General features: G+C 38.8%; 1 protein-coding gene and 1 non-coding gene across 13 annotated transcripts in view; both read right to left on the bottom strand.

The window, feature by feature from the left end:
• SEL1L2 (SEL1L2 adaptor subunit of SYVN1 ubiquitin ligase) overlaps positions 1 to 20,745 on the bottom strand; it is a 178,726-nt gene that overhangs the window by 139,144 nt on the left and 18,837 nt on the right. The window contains exon 1 of one of the 12 annotated variants that reach the window (XM_032143322.2): positions 20,289 to 20,420. The exons of 10 other annotated variants lie outside the window; for them this stretch is intronic. In XM_032143322.2, the coding sequence (XP_031999213.1) occupies positions 20,289 to 20,346 (58 nt within the window). In that variant the 5' untranslated portion in view covers positions 20,347 to 20,420. Of the gene's footprint in view, positions 1 to 20,288; positions 20,421 to 20,745 lie in introns of those variants that run through there. One more of the 12 variants, XM_058432739.1, reaches the window with a different exon arrangement.
• On the bottom strand, positions 2,426 to 2,528 carry LOC116461606 (U6 spliceosomal RNA). The gene has a single exon (XR_004246136.1). It is a non-coding gene; the product is annotated as a U6 spliceosomal RNA (small nuclear RNA).

Genomic DNA, 20,745 nt, shown 5'->3' with positions numbered 1-20,745 from the left:
TTACTATATATGTTATATATACTATATATTACTATAAAGGAAGATTAATTTTTTCTCACCTTAACTGGCACTTTTCAATTTTTGTCAATGTATTGTGATAATACTGGTGTCTCATTGTTAATTTTCATTTGCATGATTACTGGTACAGTTAACCATCTTTTCACATTTGGGAGCATTTATATTTCCTCTCTAAGGAATTGACTGTTAGGTCATTTGCCCATTTTTCTATCAGGCTCTTTTTTTAAAAAAAATCTTTAGGAATTCCTTATATATTCTAGATGTTATTTGATATGGTGTGTATGTTGTAAATATATTCCTCAGTCTGTTGTCAGCCTTTTAACTGTTTATTGTATCCTTTTCACCATAGAGGTCCTAAATCCTGAAGTAGTGAAAATTATCCATTCTTTCCTCACTTATAACCTTTTTGTTTATGTTTTGTTCAAGAAGGTTTTCTTACCAAGCAGTTGAATCTATATTTTCATGTATTTCCTTAAACTATTTTTACAGTTTTGCTTTTACAGTGTACTTTTGTTTTGTTTTGTTTTTTTGAGACGGGGTCTCACTCTGTCATCCAGGCTGAAGTGCAGTGGCACAGTCTCAGCTCACTGCAACCTTCACCTCCCAGGCTCAAGCGATCCTCCCACCTCAGCCTCCTGAGTAGCTGGGACCACAGGCATGTGCCAGCACAGCTAGCTTTTTTTTTTTTTTTTGTATTTTTAGTAGCGATAAGATTTCACCATTTTGCCCAGGCCAGTCTTGAACTTCTGAGCACAGGTGATCCACCCACCTCGGCCTCCCAAAGCATTGGGATTACAGGCATGAGCCACCATGCCTGGCTAAAATTTACATTTTTAATCCATCTGGATCATTTTTGTGATTCGTATGAAGTGGGATCTACCATTTTGTCCTAAATAAATGGACAATTTGTCACTAGCAATCATTATAATTCATCTCTTTCCTATTACATTTAAAAACCTGCTTTCAGGTACTAAATTCTTATTCATACACTGGTCCAGTTTTTAACTCTCTGTTCTGTTTTCCTGATCTACTCCTCTATTCTTCTGGCAATACCCTAATTACTGTATATCTAATTACTGTATATTTATAATTGCATATTTTATTATCTGGTTGAGCAGGAACTTCTGTGTGTGTGTGAGGACACACACACACACACACACGCCCTCCATGTTCCTCTTTGTGAAACTTATCTTGGGAATTCCAGCATAATTTCTTTTCTAGATAAATTTTAGAAGAAGCTTGACAGATTCATTTAGAAATCTGTTGATATTTTGACTGGAATTGTTAATCTACAATTGACTGGAAATGCTAATTTACAAAAACTTGGCGTATTTACAACACAGATTCATTCAGATATACATCTTTAATTTATTCAGGTTTCTTTGTTTAATGTTCTCTAGATACATTTTAATTTTTATTCCTTGGGTATTTTACTCCACCTTCATTAAACTTATTCCTAGCTATTTTATAACATCTGTTGCTACTGTGAAAAGGATTTTAAAAAATAAATCTTTGTGATTGTTGTATTTCTAAAAAGTAAAATTAGCCTTTATTTAGATTTATCATAAGTCTTAGAGGTTACTTGGCTTACCACTGACTTCCAGTCTTCTCTTGGATTCATTTTTCATTTTGCTGGAGCATGTCTTCTAGCTATTATTTCAGCTAGGGTTTGTGGGTGATAAATTTTCTGAATCCATTCATGTATGAAAATGTCTCATGTTTGAAAATGTCATTACACTTATCTGATTGTCAGATTATAGAATTCTAAGTTCAAAATCATTTTCACCTCAGTATTTTAGAAAACATTTCTCTAGTGTCTTCTTATACTCAGTGTGGCTAAATAATCTGAAGTCAGGAGGGTGCTTTTTGTTTGTAAATAACATGTTTTTCTCTTTAGAAGCTTTTAGGATTTTCTCATTATCCATGAAGTACTAACATTTTACCACCATTTTCTATGAGCAGGTCTTTTCCCAGTGTTCTTGCTTGGCACAAAGTGGGCCTTAATGTAAAAACTTGAATCTTTTTTCATATCTAGAGAATTTTATTTGATTTATTTCTCCTCTGAGTTCTATTTTCTCTTTCTGGAAATCCTATTGTATGGATATTGTAACGTTTGTATGTATCCTCCAAATGCCCTAACCTTTATTTCATATGTATCACCTCCCTGTCTGTTTGTATTATGATCTGAGGGAATTTCTCAGTTTGATCTTGATCATCCAGGTTGCTCTTCAGCTATGACAATTTTGCTATTCAGCCTTAAGGTTTTCACTTTTGCTATCAGATATTTCATTTCTAAAATATCTTTTTTCTTTCATGAAAGCCTGTTTTTGTTTCATGGATTAAGTAACCTCTCTAAATACATATTATGGTATTTTATGTTTTAAAGTCTTCAAATGTTTGCTTTTTTAAAAATATGGAATGCTTCACAAATTTGTGAGTCACCCTTGTGCAAGGGCCATGCCAATATTCTCTGAATTGTTCAAATTGTAGACTATGTAAGCACTGCTGAGTTCTAATGTCCTCGTGTTAGGCTTAGATTTTCCCTGTTAATCTGTCTGTGAATGCTATAATGAATTACTTCAGCTTTCTACCAGTGACTTTGGGTATTGCAGAGTGTGCTATCAGAATGTAACAGGAGCTAGTCTTCTAGGAATAGAGACTCCATGAATATCACCAGCCATTTGCAGTAGCATCCTATATCTCTGGCACAAATGCCAACCACAAATGCTCCCATCTAATGGCGATTTGTCTCCTTTTACACCTATTTTTGACTATGTACTGCAAACTTTATCAGAGTGGATTCTTTGAGGCCTATGATGAAGTTGTCTTTCCATGGAGAAAACATGAATTTACTTTTGCCTAGGTTCCTAGATCTAACCTTAGATCTACTTCGAGGGTTGGGGTGCCTGGGAATCCCTAAGCAATGTAAACCCAAGCTGTGAGGGCTGGCACATGACCACACAATTTCTCAGAAATATATATATTTTTCTTTTTCTTTTTCTCTTTGCTCTGCTAAAAGTTAAGTCCTATTGATCCCTGGACTTGGGAAGGGGTAGTGTGCCCTTATTTTAAGAGTATAGCATTTTCTGTTGAAAAGGTCTCTTATTATACTTCTCACCTTGGATGGGTCTAGAGTATTGGATTTTATCCTCTTTGTGTGGCCATTAAAACTAATGTCTACACTTGTCTAGCACAGAGGCAAAAGCTGCTTTGATGCTCAGGTGCAGGGTGGGGGCCAGGATGGGGCAAGTCCTGGCTCTGCTCAGGGGCACTTGTGCTTACTTCTCTACATTCTAGATTTTCCCTAGGTTTCTTATCTGGTATTTCACTGTCTTCTCAACTCTCTGATGCATTTAAGAAGTTTGTATTTTACGTGTATTATTTTATTTCTGTGGGAGGGTTGGTCCAACCTAGTAATCTAGCCTTTCATAAGTCCTGCCCTTTCCTCTGTATATGGTGGTAGTGGAGGTTGAGAGAGGAGTAGGGGTCAGAACTGCTAGGCTGCTCCTACTGCTTTTTTTTTTTTCTTTTCTCTCTCTCTCTCTCTCTTTTTTTTTTCTGAGACAGAGTTTTACTCTGTCCCCCAGGCTGGAGTGCAGTGGTGTGATCTTGGCTCACTGCAATCTCCGCCTCCTGGGTTCAAGAGATTCTCGTGCCTCAGCCTCCCAAGTAGCTAATATTACAGGTACCCACCACCATGCCTGGCTAATTTTTGTATTTTTAGTAGAGACAGGGTCTCACCATGTTGGCCAGGCTCCCGACCTCAGGTGATCCACTGGCCTCAGCCTCCTGAACTGCTGAGATTACCAGCGTGAGCCACCACACCAGGGCTCCTTCCTTTTTTTCCCTGAACCTACACATGTATCTTTCCTAGCAGTATTCTCTTTTGCACATTTTTGGCAAAAGTGTTCTCTTTGAATTCAATTCTACCTATTATTACTATATTTTATTGGCTGATAAATTATATAAATAAGACTAGATGACTATAGTAAATAAATGGAAGAATCCAGTAAAATTAGAAAATCTACAAAAAACTGATAAAGTGTCACTGTTAGAGTTTATGTAATAATCATACTGCCAAAACAACTGGTTGAAAAGCAAATAGCTCGATCAATCACCTGGCTGTTTGTTCTGTATGAAAGCAAACATATGTATATTACGTTTAAAAATATTTGGATGATTGATTGAATTTTTAATTTTTCATCTGGCTGTTTAACAGTATGCACAAACAGCCTGAGGCAAGTAAATATGATTGTGAGGAAAATATGCAGCACAGTCCTTTGGAGAATTTAAACTTAAAATAACAGAGGTAATACATAGTAAAAACTTTTGATTCCCACCACAGAATTCAGGTCTTACTAAACTCTGTTCTTCAGAATTTTAAATATCTATAAATTTAGAATAATAAAAACATTTGAATGACCTACTCCACAGGTTTTGGGAATGTATTTTACAAAGTATAGCATTACATGTATGTTAATTACTATTTAATTTTACAAGTGCTTCTGAGCATCTACTAAATGTCAAGTTCTACAATAAGCTAAAGGAAATCTAAAAGGCAAGTACAACACAATCTCTCTAATCACGTAGTTAGCAATCTGCTAAGGGAGTTAAAAACTAACTCAATTATGAGACTTTGATGCATAGAACAATAAAGGCACAATGTGCTATTAGGAAGGGTTGGGAAAGTTTTGTTTTGTTTTGTTTTTTGTTTATAGAGACAGGGTCTTACTATGTTGTCAGGGCTAGTGTTGAACTCCTGAGCTCAAGAGATCCCCTTGCTTCACCCTCCCAAAGTCCCAAAGTGCTGGGATTACAGGGATGAGCCACCAAGGTTTTTTGTTTGTTTTGAGACAGAGTCTCGCTCTGTTACCAGGCTGGAATGCAGTGGCGCGATCTCTGCTCACTGCAACCTTCGCCTCCCAGGTTCAAGCGATTCTCCTGCCTCAGCCTCCCGAATAGCTGAGATTATAGGTGCACACCACCACACCCAGCTAATTTTGGTATTTTTAGTAGAGATGGGGTTTCTCCATGTCGGCCAGGCTGGTCTCGATCTCCTGACCTCGTGATCCACCGGCCTCAGCCTCCCAAAGTGCTGGGATTACAGGCATGAGCCACCGCGCCCGGACTGTTTTTTGTTTGTTTGTTTGTTTGTTTTTTTAAAGAGGAAGTAGAACTTGAGATAGACCTTAAAGGATGAACAAGATACTATACTTTAGATTTATGGTGGTGATGGGGAAGAAGATCGGATGACAGCCCATTCCTGTTGACAGACCGTCTGCAGAACAGATTGAGAAAGACATGGAGGTGGGAGAGTTAGCTAGGTATACTGAGTAGCTAATAATAGTTTGAATTGGTTGAAATAAAATAAATGTGTAGCTAAGATAAAATAGAAAGGAGGCTAGGATCTAATTACATAGGATTTTGACTACTGGACAAGATATTAGAACTTTATTCTATATAAAGTGGATGTTTCAGCAGGAGAACATAATGATTAGATTTGGAGTTGAGGAATAATATTTCTGGCAGTAGTGTATGTGGATAAGAGAAAAGCAAGTTAGAAGCGCATTAGTGTAGTTAAAAGATACTAAAATGAGATTTTAAATTGAGACAGTGAAAATGCATAGATGGGAAAACCCCTGAGGATGTAGAATTGACAAGATTTGGTAAAAGAATAAGGGACTGAATAAATATAAAGGATTAAGAGATTCTGGTTCTAGATTTAGCTTTGCAAGATGATCCGGGGGAAGCAATTTCACCATGGTGGGCCTCAGTCTTATCTGTAAAAACACTGAATTAAATGATCCTTAGGGGAATCAGAACTGTATAAACATGCAATTTGGAGTACTTGAGAACAAGGTGAGCAGGGAAGGACAGTTGATGCCATTAACAAGAGAAAAAACACAGGAGGAAGTAACTTTGATAATAAATGTTGATTTAAGGAATCTGCATACATTGTTCATGATCATCATGTAGCTGGATATGCTGGTCTAGAGATTAGATGGAGGGTCTGAGATATAGACACACATGTAAACAAAGTTGTGGGGCTTGGGTGAGAGCACGAGAAGCATAGAATACCAAGAGCAAGAAAGCCAAGGGCCAAACCTTGGGCACAGCATTTAGAAGGAGAATTGAGAAAGACAAGCCCATGAAAGAGCCTAAGATGGCTGTACAGAGGAAGAGGGAAAAAGAAGACGGTGAGTAATGTTACATGATGCACAGAGGTTAGCAGAAAGAACAGCAAGAGGCCACTGGATTGGTAATCAATGAGCTGTTGGCGTTCTTTGAGAAAGCAGTTTCAATTGATGGGGGGATAGATCTTGGGATCCATTAGGAGCAGGTAGAGGGCTATCGCTGGCAAAGACAATTCTTGGGATATACATAAAATGGGAGACTTATGAACCCTTATGTGCAAAAAAAAGTGGAGTGGAATTGGGAAGAGTGATTCTTGTCAGACAAAAAGAACTCAATGAAGCTGAGATAAAGCTGACGCACGGGTATTTATGGGTTCTGCAAGGGGGTCTGTTCCCCTAGCTCTCACCACGCCGAAGACTGTCCTCTCTCCAATAAGTGCTACCCTACTGAATAGATCCAGAGTAGTAGTAATTGTTTGATATAGAAACCTTTTAGAACTGTATACTAAAAATTATAAAACTTTGATGAAAAAAATTCAAGGAGGCATAAATAAATAAAAAGATATATTCATGGATTGGAAAAATTAATATTGTAAAAATGTCCATATTACTCAAAGCAATCTACAGATTCAGTATAATCTCTATCAAAATCCCAATGTCATTTTTCACAGAAATAGAAAAAAAACAGCCATCAATTTTGTGTGGAACTACCAAAGACCTCAAATAGCCAAAACAATCTTGAGCAAAAATAACAAAGCTAGAGACATCACACTACTTGACTTCAAAATATATTACAAATCTATAGTACTCAAAACAGCATGATACTGGACTAAAAACAGACACATTGACCAATGGAACAGGATAGAGAGCTCAGAAGTAAACTTATGTATTTACGGTCAATTGATTTTCAACAAAGGTGTCAAGAACACATGATGAGGAAAGGACACTATCTTCAACAAATGGTGTTGAGAAAAATGTATACCCACTGCAGAAGAATGAAATTAGACCCTTATCACACAAGGCATACAAAAATCAACTCAAAATGTATTAAAAACCTAAACACAATAGAATGGCTCTATTATCAAAAAGACAAAAATTAACAAATGCTGGCAAGGATGTGGAGAAAAGGGAACATTTAAACACTGTTGGTGGAAAGTAAATTGGTACAGCCATTATGGAAAGCAGTATAGAGGTTTCTCAAAAAACTAAAAATAGAATTACCATATGATCCATCGATCCTACTACTATTTATCGAAAGAAAAGGAAATCAGTATACTGAAGAGACACCTGCGCCCCCATGTCTATTGCAGAACTATTCACAATAACCAAGATATGAAGTCAACTTAAATATTCATCAACAGATAAATGAATAAAAATACAAAAATAAAAATATACACAATGAAATGTTATTCAGCCATGAAAAAGAATGAAATCACCAGGTGCGGTGGCTCACACCTGTAATCCCAACACTTTGGGAGAGGCCAAGGTGAGTGGATCACTTGAGGTCAGAAGTCTGAGACCAGCCTGGCCAACATGGCAAAACCCCGTCTCTACTAAGAATACAAAAATTGGCCAGGCATGATCGCGCACGCCTGTAATTCCAGCTACTCGGGAGGCTGAGGCACAAGAATCGCTTGAATCCAGAAGGCAGAGGGTGTAATGAGCTGCGACTGTGCAACTGCACTCCAGACTGGGCAACAGAGTGAGACTTGCCTCAAAAAAAAAAAAAAAAAAAGAAAAAAGAAAAAAAGAATGTAAATGTAATCATGTCATTTGTGCAACATGGATGAGCCCAGAGGACATAATGTTAAGTGAAATGTCAGGCACAGAAAGACAAATGCTGCATTTTCTCACTCATATGTGGAAGCTGAAAGAATTGAGCTCATATAAGTGATAGAGTAGAACTGTGGTTATTAGATAATAGGAAGGATGGGAAGAGAGGAGGATAGGGAGAAGTTGGTTAATTGATACAAAAATACAGCCAGATAGGAGAAATAAATTCTAATGTTCTATGGTACTGTAGGATAAATATGGTTAACGACTTATTGCATATTTTGGAAAAGCTAGAAGAGAAGATTTTGAATGTTTACAACACAAAGAAATAATAAATATTTGAGGTGCTATGCTAATAACTCTGATTTGATCATTATACATTATATATATGTACTGAAGTATCACTCTGCATCGTTGATCATGATTGCATGATTATGTATCAACTAAAAACAAAATAAAAAATATTCAGAAGACATACATTCAAGGCTGACAAAAATACAACTTTATCTTCCTGAAACTGGCACTTAATCTCTGTGTTGGGCCACATATTGGCACAATGGAAGAAAATTTAATCTAGTTACTTACAAATAAACCCAGTCACTTTGTCATTTCAAAAAAATAAAAAAGATTTAAACATAAGACCAGAAACTCTAAAACTACTAGAAGAAAATATAGAGGAAAAGCTTCACATTATTAGCCTGGGTAGTGATTTCTTAAATATAACCCCAAAAAGCACAAGTAACAAAATGAAAACAGACAAATAGAATTTACATCAAACTAAAAATCTGTACAGCAAAGAAAACAATTAACAGATTGAACAGACAACCCATGAACTGGGAGAAAACATTTGCAAACCATACATTTGATAAAGGACTAATATCTAAAAGATATAAGAAACTCAACTAAACAACTTGATTAAAAAATGGGGAAAAACGCTGAATAGACATTTCTTGAAAGAAGACCTACAAATGGCCAACAGATATATACAAATGGCCAACAGATATATGAGAAAATGTTCAATATCACTGATCATCAGGAAAATGCAAATTAAAATCACAATGATATATCACCTCACACTTGTTAGAAAAAAGACAAAAGATGCTAAGTGTTGGTGAGGATGTGGAGAAAAGGGAAATCTTTTTTGAGACAGAGTCTTGCTTTGTCGCTCAGGCTGGAGTGCAGTGGCGCGATCTCAGCCCACTGCAACCTCTGCCTTCTGGGTTCGAGCTATTCTCCTGCCTCAGGCTCCCAAGTAGCTGGGATTACAGGCATGTGCCTGGCTAATTTTTTTAGTTTCAGTAGAGATAGGGTTTCACTATGTTGGCCAGGCTGGTCTCAAACTCCTCACCTCAGGTGATCCGCCCGCCTCAGCCTCCGAGAGTGCTGGGATTATAGGTATGAGCCACCACACCTGGCCAGAGAAAAGGGAAATCTTATACACTGTGAGTGGGAATATAAATTGGTACAGCCATTATGTCAAACAATATAGATAGAGATTCTTAAAAAAAAAAATTGGCATATGATCCATCAATCCTCCTTCTAGGTATATATCCAAAGGACTTGAAATTAGTATGTCGAAAAGATGTCTGCACTCCCATGTTCATTACAGCATTATTTACAATAGTCAAGAAATGGAAACAACCTAAGTGTCCAGCAATGGATGAATGGATAAAGAAAACGTTGTATATATACACAATGAAATATTATTCAGCCTTATAAAGAAGGAAATCATGCTATTTGCAACAACATGGATGAACCTGGAGCACATTATACTAAATGAAATAAGCCAGGAAGCCAGAGACAAATACTTCCTGATCTCACTTAAATGTGGAATCTAAAGAGTTGAAACTCATAGAAATAGAGAGTAGAGGCTGGGCCTGGGGGCTCACGCCTGTAATCCCAGCACTTTGAGAGGCCAAGGCGGGAGGATCACCTGAGGTCAGAAGTTTGAGAGCAGCCTCGCCAACATGGTGAAACCCCATCTCTACTAAAAATACAAAATTAGCCAGGCATGGTGGTGTGCACCTATAATCCCAGCTACTCGTGAGGCTGTGACAGGAGAATCACTTGAACCCGGGAGGCAGAGGTTGCAGTGAGCTGAGATTGTGCCTTTGCACTGCAGCCTGGGCAACAAGAGCAAAACTCCATCTCAAACAACCAACATTTCAACAACCCTTCATGCTAAAAACTCTCAATAAATTAGGTATTGATGGGACGTATCTCAAAATAATAAGAGCTATCTATGACAAACCCACAGCCAATATCATACTGAATGGGCACAAACTGGAAGCACTCCCTCTGAAAACTGGCACAAGACAGGGATGCCCTCTCTCACCACTCCTATTCAACATAGTGCTGGAAGTTCTGGCCAGGGCAATCAGGCAGGAGAAGGAAATAAAGGGTATTCAATTAGGAAAAGAGGAAGTCAAATTGTCCCTGTTTGCAGATGACATGATTGTATATCTAGAAAACCCCATTGTCTCAGCCCATAATCTCCTTAAGCTGATTAGCAACTTCAGCAAAGTCCCAGGATACAAAATCAATGTACAAAAATCACAAGCATTCTTGTACACCAATCACAGACAAACAGAGAGCCAAATCATGAGTGAACTCCCATTCACAATTGCTTCAAAGAGAATAAAATACCTAGGAATCCAACTTACAAGGGATGTGAAGGACCTCTTCAAGGAGAACTACAAACCACTGCCCAGTGAAATAAAAGAGGATACAAACAAATGGAAGAACATTCCATGCTCATGGGTTGGAAGAATCAATATCGTGAAAACGGCCATACTGCCCAAGGTAATTTATAGATTCAATGCCATCCCCATCAAGCTACCAATGACTTTCTTCACAGAATTGGAAAAAACTACTTTAAAGTTCATATGGAACCAAAAAAGAGCCCGCATCACCAAGTCCATCCTAAGCCAAAAGAACAAAGCTGGAGGCATCACGATACCTGACTTCAAACTATACTACAAGGCTACAGTAACCAAAACAGCATGGTACTGGTACCACAACAGAGACATAGATCAATGGAACAGAACAGAGCCCTCAGAAATGATGCTGCATATCTACAACTATCTGATCTTTGACAAACCTGACAAAAACAAGAAATGGGGAAAGGATTCCCTATTTAATAAAACTGGCTAGCCATATGTAGAAAACTGAAACTGGATCCTTTCCTTACACCTTATACAAAAATTAATTCAAGATGGATTAAAGACTTCCGTGTTAGACCTAAAACCATAAAAACCCTAGAAGAAAACCTAGGCAATACCATTCAGGACATAGGCGTGGGCAAGGACTTCATGTCTCAAACACCAAAAGCAATGGCAACAAAAGCCAAAATTGACAAATGGGATCTAATTAAACTAAAGAGCTTCTGCACAGCGAAAGAAACTAGCATCAGAGTGAACAGGCAACCTACAGAATGGGAGAAAATTTTCTCAACCTACTCATCTGACAAAGGGCTAATATCCAGAATCTACAATAAACTCAAACAAATTTACAAGAAAAAAACAAACAACTCCATCAAAAAGTGGGCGAAGGACATGAACAGACACTTCTCAAAAGAAGACATTGATGCAGCCAAAAAACACATGAAAACGTGCTCATCATCACTGTCCATCAGAGAAATGCAAATCAAAACCACAATGAGATACCATCTCACACCAGTTAGAATGGCCATCATTAAAAAGTCAGGAAACAACAGGTGCTGGAGAGGATGTGGAGAAATACGAACACTGTTTCACTGTTGGTGGGACTGTAAACTAGTTCAACCTTGTGGAATTCAGTGTGGCGACTCCTCAGGGATCTAGAACTAGAAATACCATTTGACCCAGCCATCCCATTACTGGGTATATATCCCAAGGACTATAAATCATGCTGCTATAAAGACACATGCACACATTTGTTTATTGCGGCACTATTCACAATAGCAAAGACTTGGAACCAACCCAAATGTCCAACAGCGATAGACTGGATTAAGAAAATGTGGCACATATACACCATGGAATACTATGCAGCCATAAAAATGATGAGTTCATGTCCTTTGTAGGGACATGGATGAAACTGGAAACCATCATTCTCAGTAAACTATCGCAAGGACAAAAAACCAAACACCGCATGTTCAGGTGGGAATTGAACAATGAGAACTCATGGACACAGGAAGGGGAACATCACACTCCGGGGACTGTTGTGGGGTGGGGGGAGGGGGGAGGGACAGCATTAGGAGATATACCTAATGCTAAATGACGAGTTAATGGGTGCAGCCAACCAACATGGCACATGGATACATATGTAACAAACCTGCACATTGTACACATGTACCCTAAAACCTAAAGTATAATAATAATAGAAAAAAAAAAGAAAGAAATAGAGAATAGAATGATGGTTACCAGAGGCTGGGGAGGGGGGTGTGGGGAATGGGGAGAGGTTGATCAAAGAGTACAGTTTCAATTAGACAGGAATAATAAGTTTTAGATGTTGCACAGCATGGTGACTATAGTTAATAATGTATTCTGTATTTCAAAATTACTAAAATAGTAGATTTCAAATGTTCTCACCACAAAAAATGGTACTTACATGAAGGGATGGATATGTTAATTAGTTTGACTTAATCATTTCCCAACATATACATCTATCAAAACATCACATTGTGCCCCATAAATATACGATTAATATTTGTCAATGAAAAAAATACAAAATCAGAAACCATTCAGACGAATCTAAGATATGAAGATGTGAAAAAGCCTTATAACTTTCAGGAAACTCACAAAAGAGAAACGTGCTTTTTTACTGATCCCTCACATAACACAGTTATCAAACTTCTCTCTTGCAGTCATCAATCCTATCATAACGCCTGGTCTCTCCTGCTTCTTTTCAAGGAGAGATGCTCCAGATACTTGCAGTTTATCTTTTCCCTGGTTACAGGTACAACATAAAAGAATTTAATGAAAGCAAAGGTAATTTAGAAATTCTCTATTCCATAGGTTATTCAAAATAGCACTGGTAGAAGCAAGAACATTTCTGAAGCAGTAGGATATTTCCTGCTTGTACTGCTTAGGCTCAGCTTCCTCTGCAACATGTCCAGGGCTTGGTCTTTATGTGGCCTCCTTCTGGACCAGACAGGGACCTAGACATGATTGTGAGGCAACTTCTTTCTGACTTCTGGTTACTGTGAGATTGATGAGCTACGTGCCCCTTTCAACTGGGATAGAGAGCTGCTCTGAGAGAGTTGCTATTAACTTTTTGTTGTTTTGCTTTGCTTTTCTAATCACAGAAGTGTATGATAGGAGTTAGTACTAGAAAGAAATAGATGAGGCCAGCCATGGTTGCTCATGCCTGTAATCCCAGCATTTTGGGAGACTGACGCAGGAGGATTGTTTGAGCTCAGGGGTTCAAGACCAGACTGGGCAACATAGCAAGATCCTATCTCTACAAAAAATACAAAAATTAGCCTGGCATGGTGTGCATGCCTGTGGTCCCAGCTAGTTGGAAGGCTGAGGTGGGAGGAATGCTTGAGCCTGGGAAGTTGAGCCTATAGTGAGTTGTGATTGTGCCACTGCACTCCAGCCCAGGAGAGAGAATGAGACTCTGCCCCCAACCCCCCAAAAAAATGAGACAGTAGCAAGTTCTGTCATTGTAAACAAAAAATTAAAAAAAAGAAAAAAGAAAAAATTGTTTCTAAGAGAGATGTAAATAAATAAATAAGAAAGAAAAGAAATAGATGGGAGACAGGAAACCTTGGACCCTGGATGATCTAGAGCCAGAACTCCTGGCAATGCCTTTTCTCTGCCTCAGTGATATATTTTACACTACCTTAAAGCAGCAGCAGGCCGGGTGGGGTGGCTCACACCTTAATCCCAGCACTTTGGGAGGTCGAGGCAGGTGGATCACAAGGTCAAGAGATCGAGACCATCCTGGCCAACATAGTGAAACCCCTTCTCTACCGAAAATACAAAAATTAGCTGGGCGTGGTGGCGGGCGCCTGTAGTCCCAGCTACTCGGGAGGATGAGGCAGGGGAATTGCTTAAACCCCAGAGGCGGAGGTTGCAGTGAGCTGAGTTCGTGCCACTGCACTCCAGTCTGGGCGACAGAGCGATACTCCATCTCAAAAAAAAAAAAAAAAAAAAGCGGCAGCTAAGTTGATACAGTGAAGAGAGAAAAAAACACATGATTAGTTTAACATGATTAGTTTAACATGATTAGTTTTCCTTCCATTTTTCTAAGCCATATACTTTGGGATGGACTGTTCATTCCTTCAATCATTTTCAACTATTTTACTCTGAGGATTTACCAAAAGGGAAAAATAATCTCAGTGACTTTTTAAGAATTTCCCTAGGTGAATGTAGAGTCAGGGACAATTGCATAGTTATGTCCCCCTCAATAATTTTATATAGGTAAAATCAAAATACAATGAGTATCAAGTGACAAAATGAATAAAAAGGCAACATGCAAGTTTGCAAGGTGTATCTGAATGAAAAAGGGTAGACCTGTCTGTTTTGCCTTGAGAAATAGGGTAGAGGGGCAGAGAGAGGGAAAAAAGTGAGGTTAAGGGCTAATTTTACGTATGAATCTTAGGTGTTTTAGCACTAGCTTTTGTTTTTTGTTTTCTGTTTTTGTTTTGGTTTTTGTTTTTTTGAGACAGAGTTTTGCTCTTGTTGCCCAAGCTGGAGTGCAATGGCACGATCTCGACTCACTGCAACCTCTGCCTCCCGAGTTCAAGCAATTCTCCTGCCTCAGCCTCTGGTGTAGCTGGGATTACGGGCATGTGCCGCCACGCCCAGCTAATTTTGTATTTTTAGTAGAGACGGGGTTTCTCCATGTTGGTCAGGCTGGTCTCAAACTCCTGACCTCACGTGATCTGCCCGCCTTGACCTCCCAAAGTGCTGGGATTACAGGCATGAACCACTGTGCCCTGCCAGCACTAGCTTTTAAAAAACAACTGTTTTCGCTCCCACTAACTCCTTCCCTGGTTCTCTATACACCCACAATTAATGAATGATCTATTGATAGCTAGAGTCTGATCCTGAACACTGCCATAATCCAGGAAGAACTCTGTATAATCATTATGTCTCTACTTTCTCTCTTCATGTTCACTTCTACCAATTGAAATCAGATTCCTTTTTTTTTTTTTTTTGAGACGAAGTCTCGCTCTGTCACCCAGGCTTGAGTGCAGTGGCGCGATCTAAGCTCACTGCAACCTCTGCCTCCTGGGTTTGTGTGATTCTCCCACCTCAGCCTCCTGAATAGCTTAGATTACAGGCACACACCACCACAGCTGGCTAATTTTTGTATATTTAGTAGACACGGGGTTTCACCATGTTGGCCAGGCTGGTCTCGAACTCCTGACCTCAGGTGATCTGCCTGCCTTGGCCTCCCAAAGTGCTGGGATTTCAGGCGTGAGCCATCGCACTCAGCCTTGAAATCAGGTTTCTGTTCATGCTTCTCCACTGAAACTGTCCTGGAAACATAAAAATTCTCAAGGTATTAAATTTCATGGTCACTTGCTGACTCTAATTTCCCCATTCTCTCTGGCATTTGGCATTGTTGGCAATTCCCATGTTCTTAGCACTCTGTCACCTTGGACTTCTGTGATAATCTCTCTAGCCTTGATATCCATCAACTCTTCTCAGTTCCCACTGCTGTTGCTATAGTTTAAGTCTTCATTGTTTCTTGTTTGGACCATTCAATAATGTCCTACTAGTTACACTGTCACCAGAGTTATACAGCGACATCCAATCCTCTACTGTCAAAGTCTCCCTCTCTCTCTCTTTCTCTCTCTCTTCCTCCCTCCCCTCCCCTCCGCTCCCATCACCCTCCTCTCCTCTTCTTTCCTTTTTTGCTTCTTTTTTGCTAAAGGGCATTAAATATTTGCTTTTTTCGCTATTAAATATTTTTTGCTTTTCTTATTGTTTTTAATTAACATATAATAATTGTACATATTTATGGAGGGACAGTGTGATATTTTGATACATATATACAATGTATAATGAACAAATCAGGGTAATTAGCATGTTTCTCACTTCAAAAGTTTATCACTTTCTAGTGTTTGGAACATTCAAAATCTGCTCTTCTAGCTATTTGAAAATATACAATAAATTGTTGTTAAATATAGTCACCCTATAGCGCTATAGAACCCTAGAACTTATTCCTCCTATTTAGCTATACTTTTGTATCTGTTTAAACAACCGTTGGATAACCCCTCTCCCCCAACCCTCACATCTAGTAGCTACTATTCTATTCTCAAAGTCATTTTTCTAAGGCATAATTCTATTCATGTTCTTCAGGGAGTAAAGCTGAAATGACTACCCATTGCTTCCAGCATAAAGCCCAAACTTCATAGCCTGTCACACAAAGTCCCTGCCTACCACTCCAGCCTCGTAAGTTGCTTCTTATATACTACACCACAGCAAACTGATACACTTATTTATAGATGATGCTCTTTCATTCCTCTGTGTCTTTGGTCCTTTTTTCTGGTCTGAAATGTTCTTGTTCTCCTTTGCCTGCTTGGTGAACACTCACTAATCTTTCAAGATTCTGTCTATGCCATTTCCTTTGTGAAGCCTTTCTGACTACTACACGCACCATTAGAATTGACCTCTCCCTCATTCTGTGCCCTACAGTACCCTGTAAATGCTTCTGTTTTATTACCTACTTTACAATTTATTCATTCAATATTTTGTTTTTTCTCTTTGAGACTCTAAGCTGCTCAAGGATATGGACTGTTCTTAGGTATTCTTATATGCCCAATACTCCTGGTGTATAACTTTCATTAAAGATTTATTTTCTCCCTCTACAATTCAATGGCCTTTAGGATATTCACAAATTTGTGCAAACATCCCACAATCACAGAAGATTTTTCATTACCCAAAAAATAAGTCCTGTACCCCTTAGTCATCATCTTCCCAATTCCCCCATACCTCCCAGGCCTAGGTAACCAGTAATCGACTTTCAGTCTCTGTGTATTTGCTTATTATGGACATTTCATACCTAGGAAGTCACATGATATGTGGCCATTTGTGTCTACCTTCTTTTGCTTAGCGTGTATTCAAGGTTATCCATATCATACTTCGTTTGTTGTTTTTGCTGAGTATTCCATTGTATGGATATAGCACATTTTGTTGATCTGTTCATCAGTTGTTGGACATTTGGGCTAGTTCCAGTTTTTGTCTATTATGAATAATGCTACCATTTATGGGTAAGTTTTCGTATGGAAACATGTTTTCAATTCTCTTGGATATATACCTAGGAATGGAACTATTAGATCATATAGTAACTTTATGTTTAACCTTTTGAGGAATTGCCAGACCGTTTTCCAAAGCATTGCAACATTTTAAAAAAATTGAGATGAAATCCATATAACACAAAATTACCCGTTTTAAAGTGTGCAATTAAGTGACATTTAGTGCATTCCCAGTGTTGTACAGCCATTGCCTTTCTACAGTTTCAAAACTTCATCATCCTGGAAGTACACTCTGTACCCATTAGGTAGTCACTGCCCATTCTCCCCTCTGCTGTCCCCTAACCCAGTAATCTGCTTCCCATCTCTATGAATTTGCCTATTTAAGATATTTCATAAAATAAGAATCATAAAATATGCAGCCTTTTGTCTCGCTTCTTTCATGTAGCACAACTGTTTTTGAGGTTCGTCCAAGTTGTAACACCTATCAGTACTTCATTTTTTACGGCTGAGTAATATTCCATTGTATGTATATTCCAATGTATATACCACGATTTGTTTATTTACTCATTTGTTGCTCAATATTTGGGTTGTTTCCACCTTTAAGCTATAATGAATAATGCTTCTATAAATATTTGTGTACAAATTTCTGTGTGAACATTATGTCTTCATTTCTCTTGGTTATATACCTAGTAGTGAAATTAATAGGTCACATTGTATAGGTTGATGCAAAAGTAATTATGGTTTTCTCCATTACTTTTTTTTTTTTTTTTGAGATGAAGTCTCGCTGTGTCACCCAGGCTGGAGTGCAGTGGCGTGATCTCGGCTCACTGCAAGCTCTGCCTCCTGGGTTCACGCCATTCTCCTGCCTCAGCCTCCCGAGTAGCTGGGACTACAGGTGCCCACCACCACGCCTGGCTAATTTTTTGTATTTTTAGTAGAGACAGGGTTTCACCTTGTTAGCGAGGACGGTCTTGATCTCCTGACCTCGTGATCCACCCGCTTTGGCCTCCCAAAGTGCTGGGATTACAGGCGTGAGCTACCGCGCCCAGCCTCTCTATTACTTTTAATGCCAAAACCGCAATTTCTTTTGCACCAACTTAATAAATCTATATTTCACGTTTTAAGGAACTGCCACACTGTTTTCCACAGTGACTATACCATTTTATATTCCCACCAGCAATGTGTGAATGTTCCTGTTACTCCACATCCTTCCAAAATTTGTTAATTTACTGTTGTTTTTTGTTTGTTTGTTTGTTTTTGTTTGGTTTCTTTTTGAGATGGAGTCTCGCTCTGTTGCCTGGGCTGCAGTGCAGTGGCACGATCTCGGCTCACTGTAACCTCTGCCTCTGGGGTTCAAGCGATTCTCCTGCCTTAGCCTCCTGAGTAGCTGGGACTACAGGTGTGCACCACTATGCCCAGCTAATTTCTGTATTTTTAGTAGAGACGGGGTTTCACCATGTTGGTTGGCCAGGATGGTCTTGATCTCTTGACCTTGTGATCCGCCTGCCTCAGCCTCCCGAAGTGCTGGGATTACAGGCATAAGCCACCTTGCCCGGCCGATAATTTCCTGTTTTTTGATTATAACCATCTTAGTGGGTGTGATGTGATAACTCATTGTGCTTTTTGCTTTCATTTCCCTAATGACCAATGATGTTAAATATCTTTCATGTGCTTGGTCATTTGTTCATCTTCTTCGGGAAAATGTCTATCCAATTTCTTTGCCCATTTTTAAATTGGGTTGTCATTTTGTTGATAAGTTGTAAGGTTCTTTGTATACTCTGAATACTGAATTCTCATCAGATATATGAGTTGCAAAAATTTTCTCTCATTCTATGGGTTGTTGTTTCAGTTTCTTGATGATATCCTCCAAAGCAGAAGAGTTTTTAGTTTTGATATCCACTTTGGTTGCTTTTGGTGGCATATCTAGGAAATCATTGCTTAATCCAAAGTTAGGAAGATATATGCCTATGTTTTCTTCTAAGAGTTTTAAATCTTTAGCTATATGTGTAGGTCTTTGATCCATTTTGAATTAATTTGTGTCTATGAGGTATGAGGTGGGGGTACAAATTCATTTTTTTTTTTTTTTTTTTGAGACGAAGTCTCGCTCTGTCGCCCAGGCTGGAGTGCAGTGGCGCAATCTCGGCTCACTGCAAGCTCTGCCTCCCCGGTTCACGTCATTTTCCTGCCTCAGCCTCCCAAGTAGCTGGGACTACAGGCAGCCGCCACTACGCCCAGCTAATTTTTTTTTTATTTTTTAGTAGAGACGGGGTTTTACCATGTTAGCCAGGATGGTCTCGATCTCCTGACCTCGTGATTCACCAGCCTCGGCCTCCCAAAGTGCTGGGATTACAGGCGTGAGCCACCGCGCCCGGCCTAAGCCTGTTGAATTTTGTCAAATGCTTTTACTAGATTAGAATGATCATGTGATCTTTGTCTTTTATTCTATTCATGTGATTGTTACATTGCTGAATTTATGGATGGTAAACCAATCTTACGTTTCCGGGTAAAACCCAAATATTTCTTTTTTTTTTCTTTTTTTCTGACAGGGAATTGAACCTGGGCTGTAGCAGTGAGAGTGCTGAATTCTAACCACTAGACAACCAGGGACCAAATACATATTTCTTAAATTGAATTTATCATGAGCACATTATATGAGGATTGGATAAAAAGTAACTCAAAAAATTGCCAAAGAAACAAGATGGAAAATAACTTTCATTTTCAGATAGTAACTATTTAGGAAACATTGAAACTTTGGAAGTGAAATCATTATTGTGTAAATATTTTAAAAGAACATGTTTATAGATCTTTCACACTCTTTGAGTCCTATATTTTTCCTTTAAAGTCTTGGAACTAGACCTTTATGATATTCCAAATTTAATAACACTTAACAACTCCCCCTAAATATCCCTACTTTATAACAATTACTGTGGTGGTTTTCTCATAGATTTGTTTTCTCCCCATCCCCCACACCTTTCCCAAGTATTATCCCAAGTGAGACTATCATTATCATCTATTCTTCTTATTGGACATTTTAAAGTACCTGTACAAAAATGGCATTAGTTAGGGATATAGTAAAGTTACTTCTAATCTTTTAATTGGCTTCTGCCCTTGGCACTGTTCGAGCAAAGAGAAAAGATCCTCATAGAGAACTCTAAGGACAAAAAAAAACTTACTTTCAATTGTGACCCCCAAAATTATCAATATCTCTATTAACAGAGACAAGGGGTTCATCTCTTAAGCAGCTCCTCTTTACTGTAACACAGGCAGAAACTAGGTGGTTGGCCCAAGAGCTCCTCTTCTCAGGGCTGTGGTGGGGGCAGGAGTCAGTTGCTAAGCAACCATTTCCTTACTCTTGGGCCAATGGGCTGCCAGGGATTTCCTTTCAAGCCAGAATGAAGGCAGCTGCTGGAGAATGTAGGCTGTGGAAAGGATCCACTGCTATTCCTCTGGCTGAAGATAAGGGGTAGGCTAGAAATTAGGGGTGGCTTTCTAACATGAAAGGCAGGGACCAGAAGTCCAACTCGTACATGTCCACATGTTCAACTGTGTTCAGGGGTGCTGGAAGTTCTTCTATGTTGCCTCTAGAGGTACAAACTACACTTATGTAAAGACAAAATTAAGGTACATGAA

The sequence above is a fragment of the Hylobates moloch genome, unplaced genomic scaffold (assembly GCF_009828535.3).
Source record: "Hylobates moloch isolate HMO894 unplaced genomic scaffold, HMol_V3 SCAFFOLD_21, whole genome shotgun sequence".
Lineage (NCBI taxonomy): Eukaryota > Metazoa > Chordata > Mammalia > Primates > Hylobatidae > Hylobates > Hylobates moloch.
This window is presented reverse-complemented; position numbering and strand designations above follow the sequence as displayed.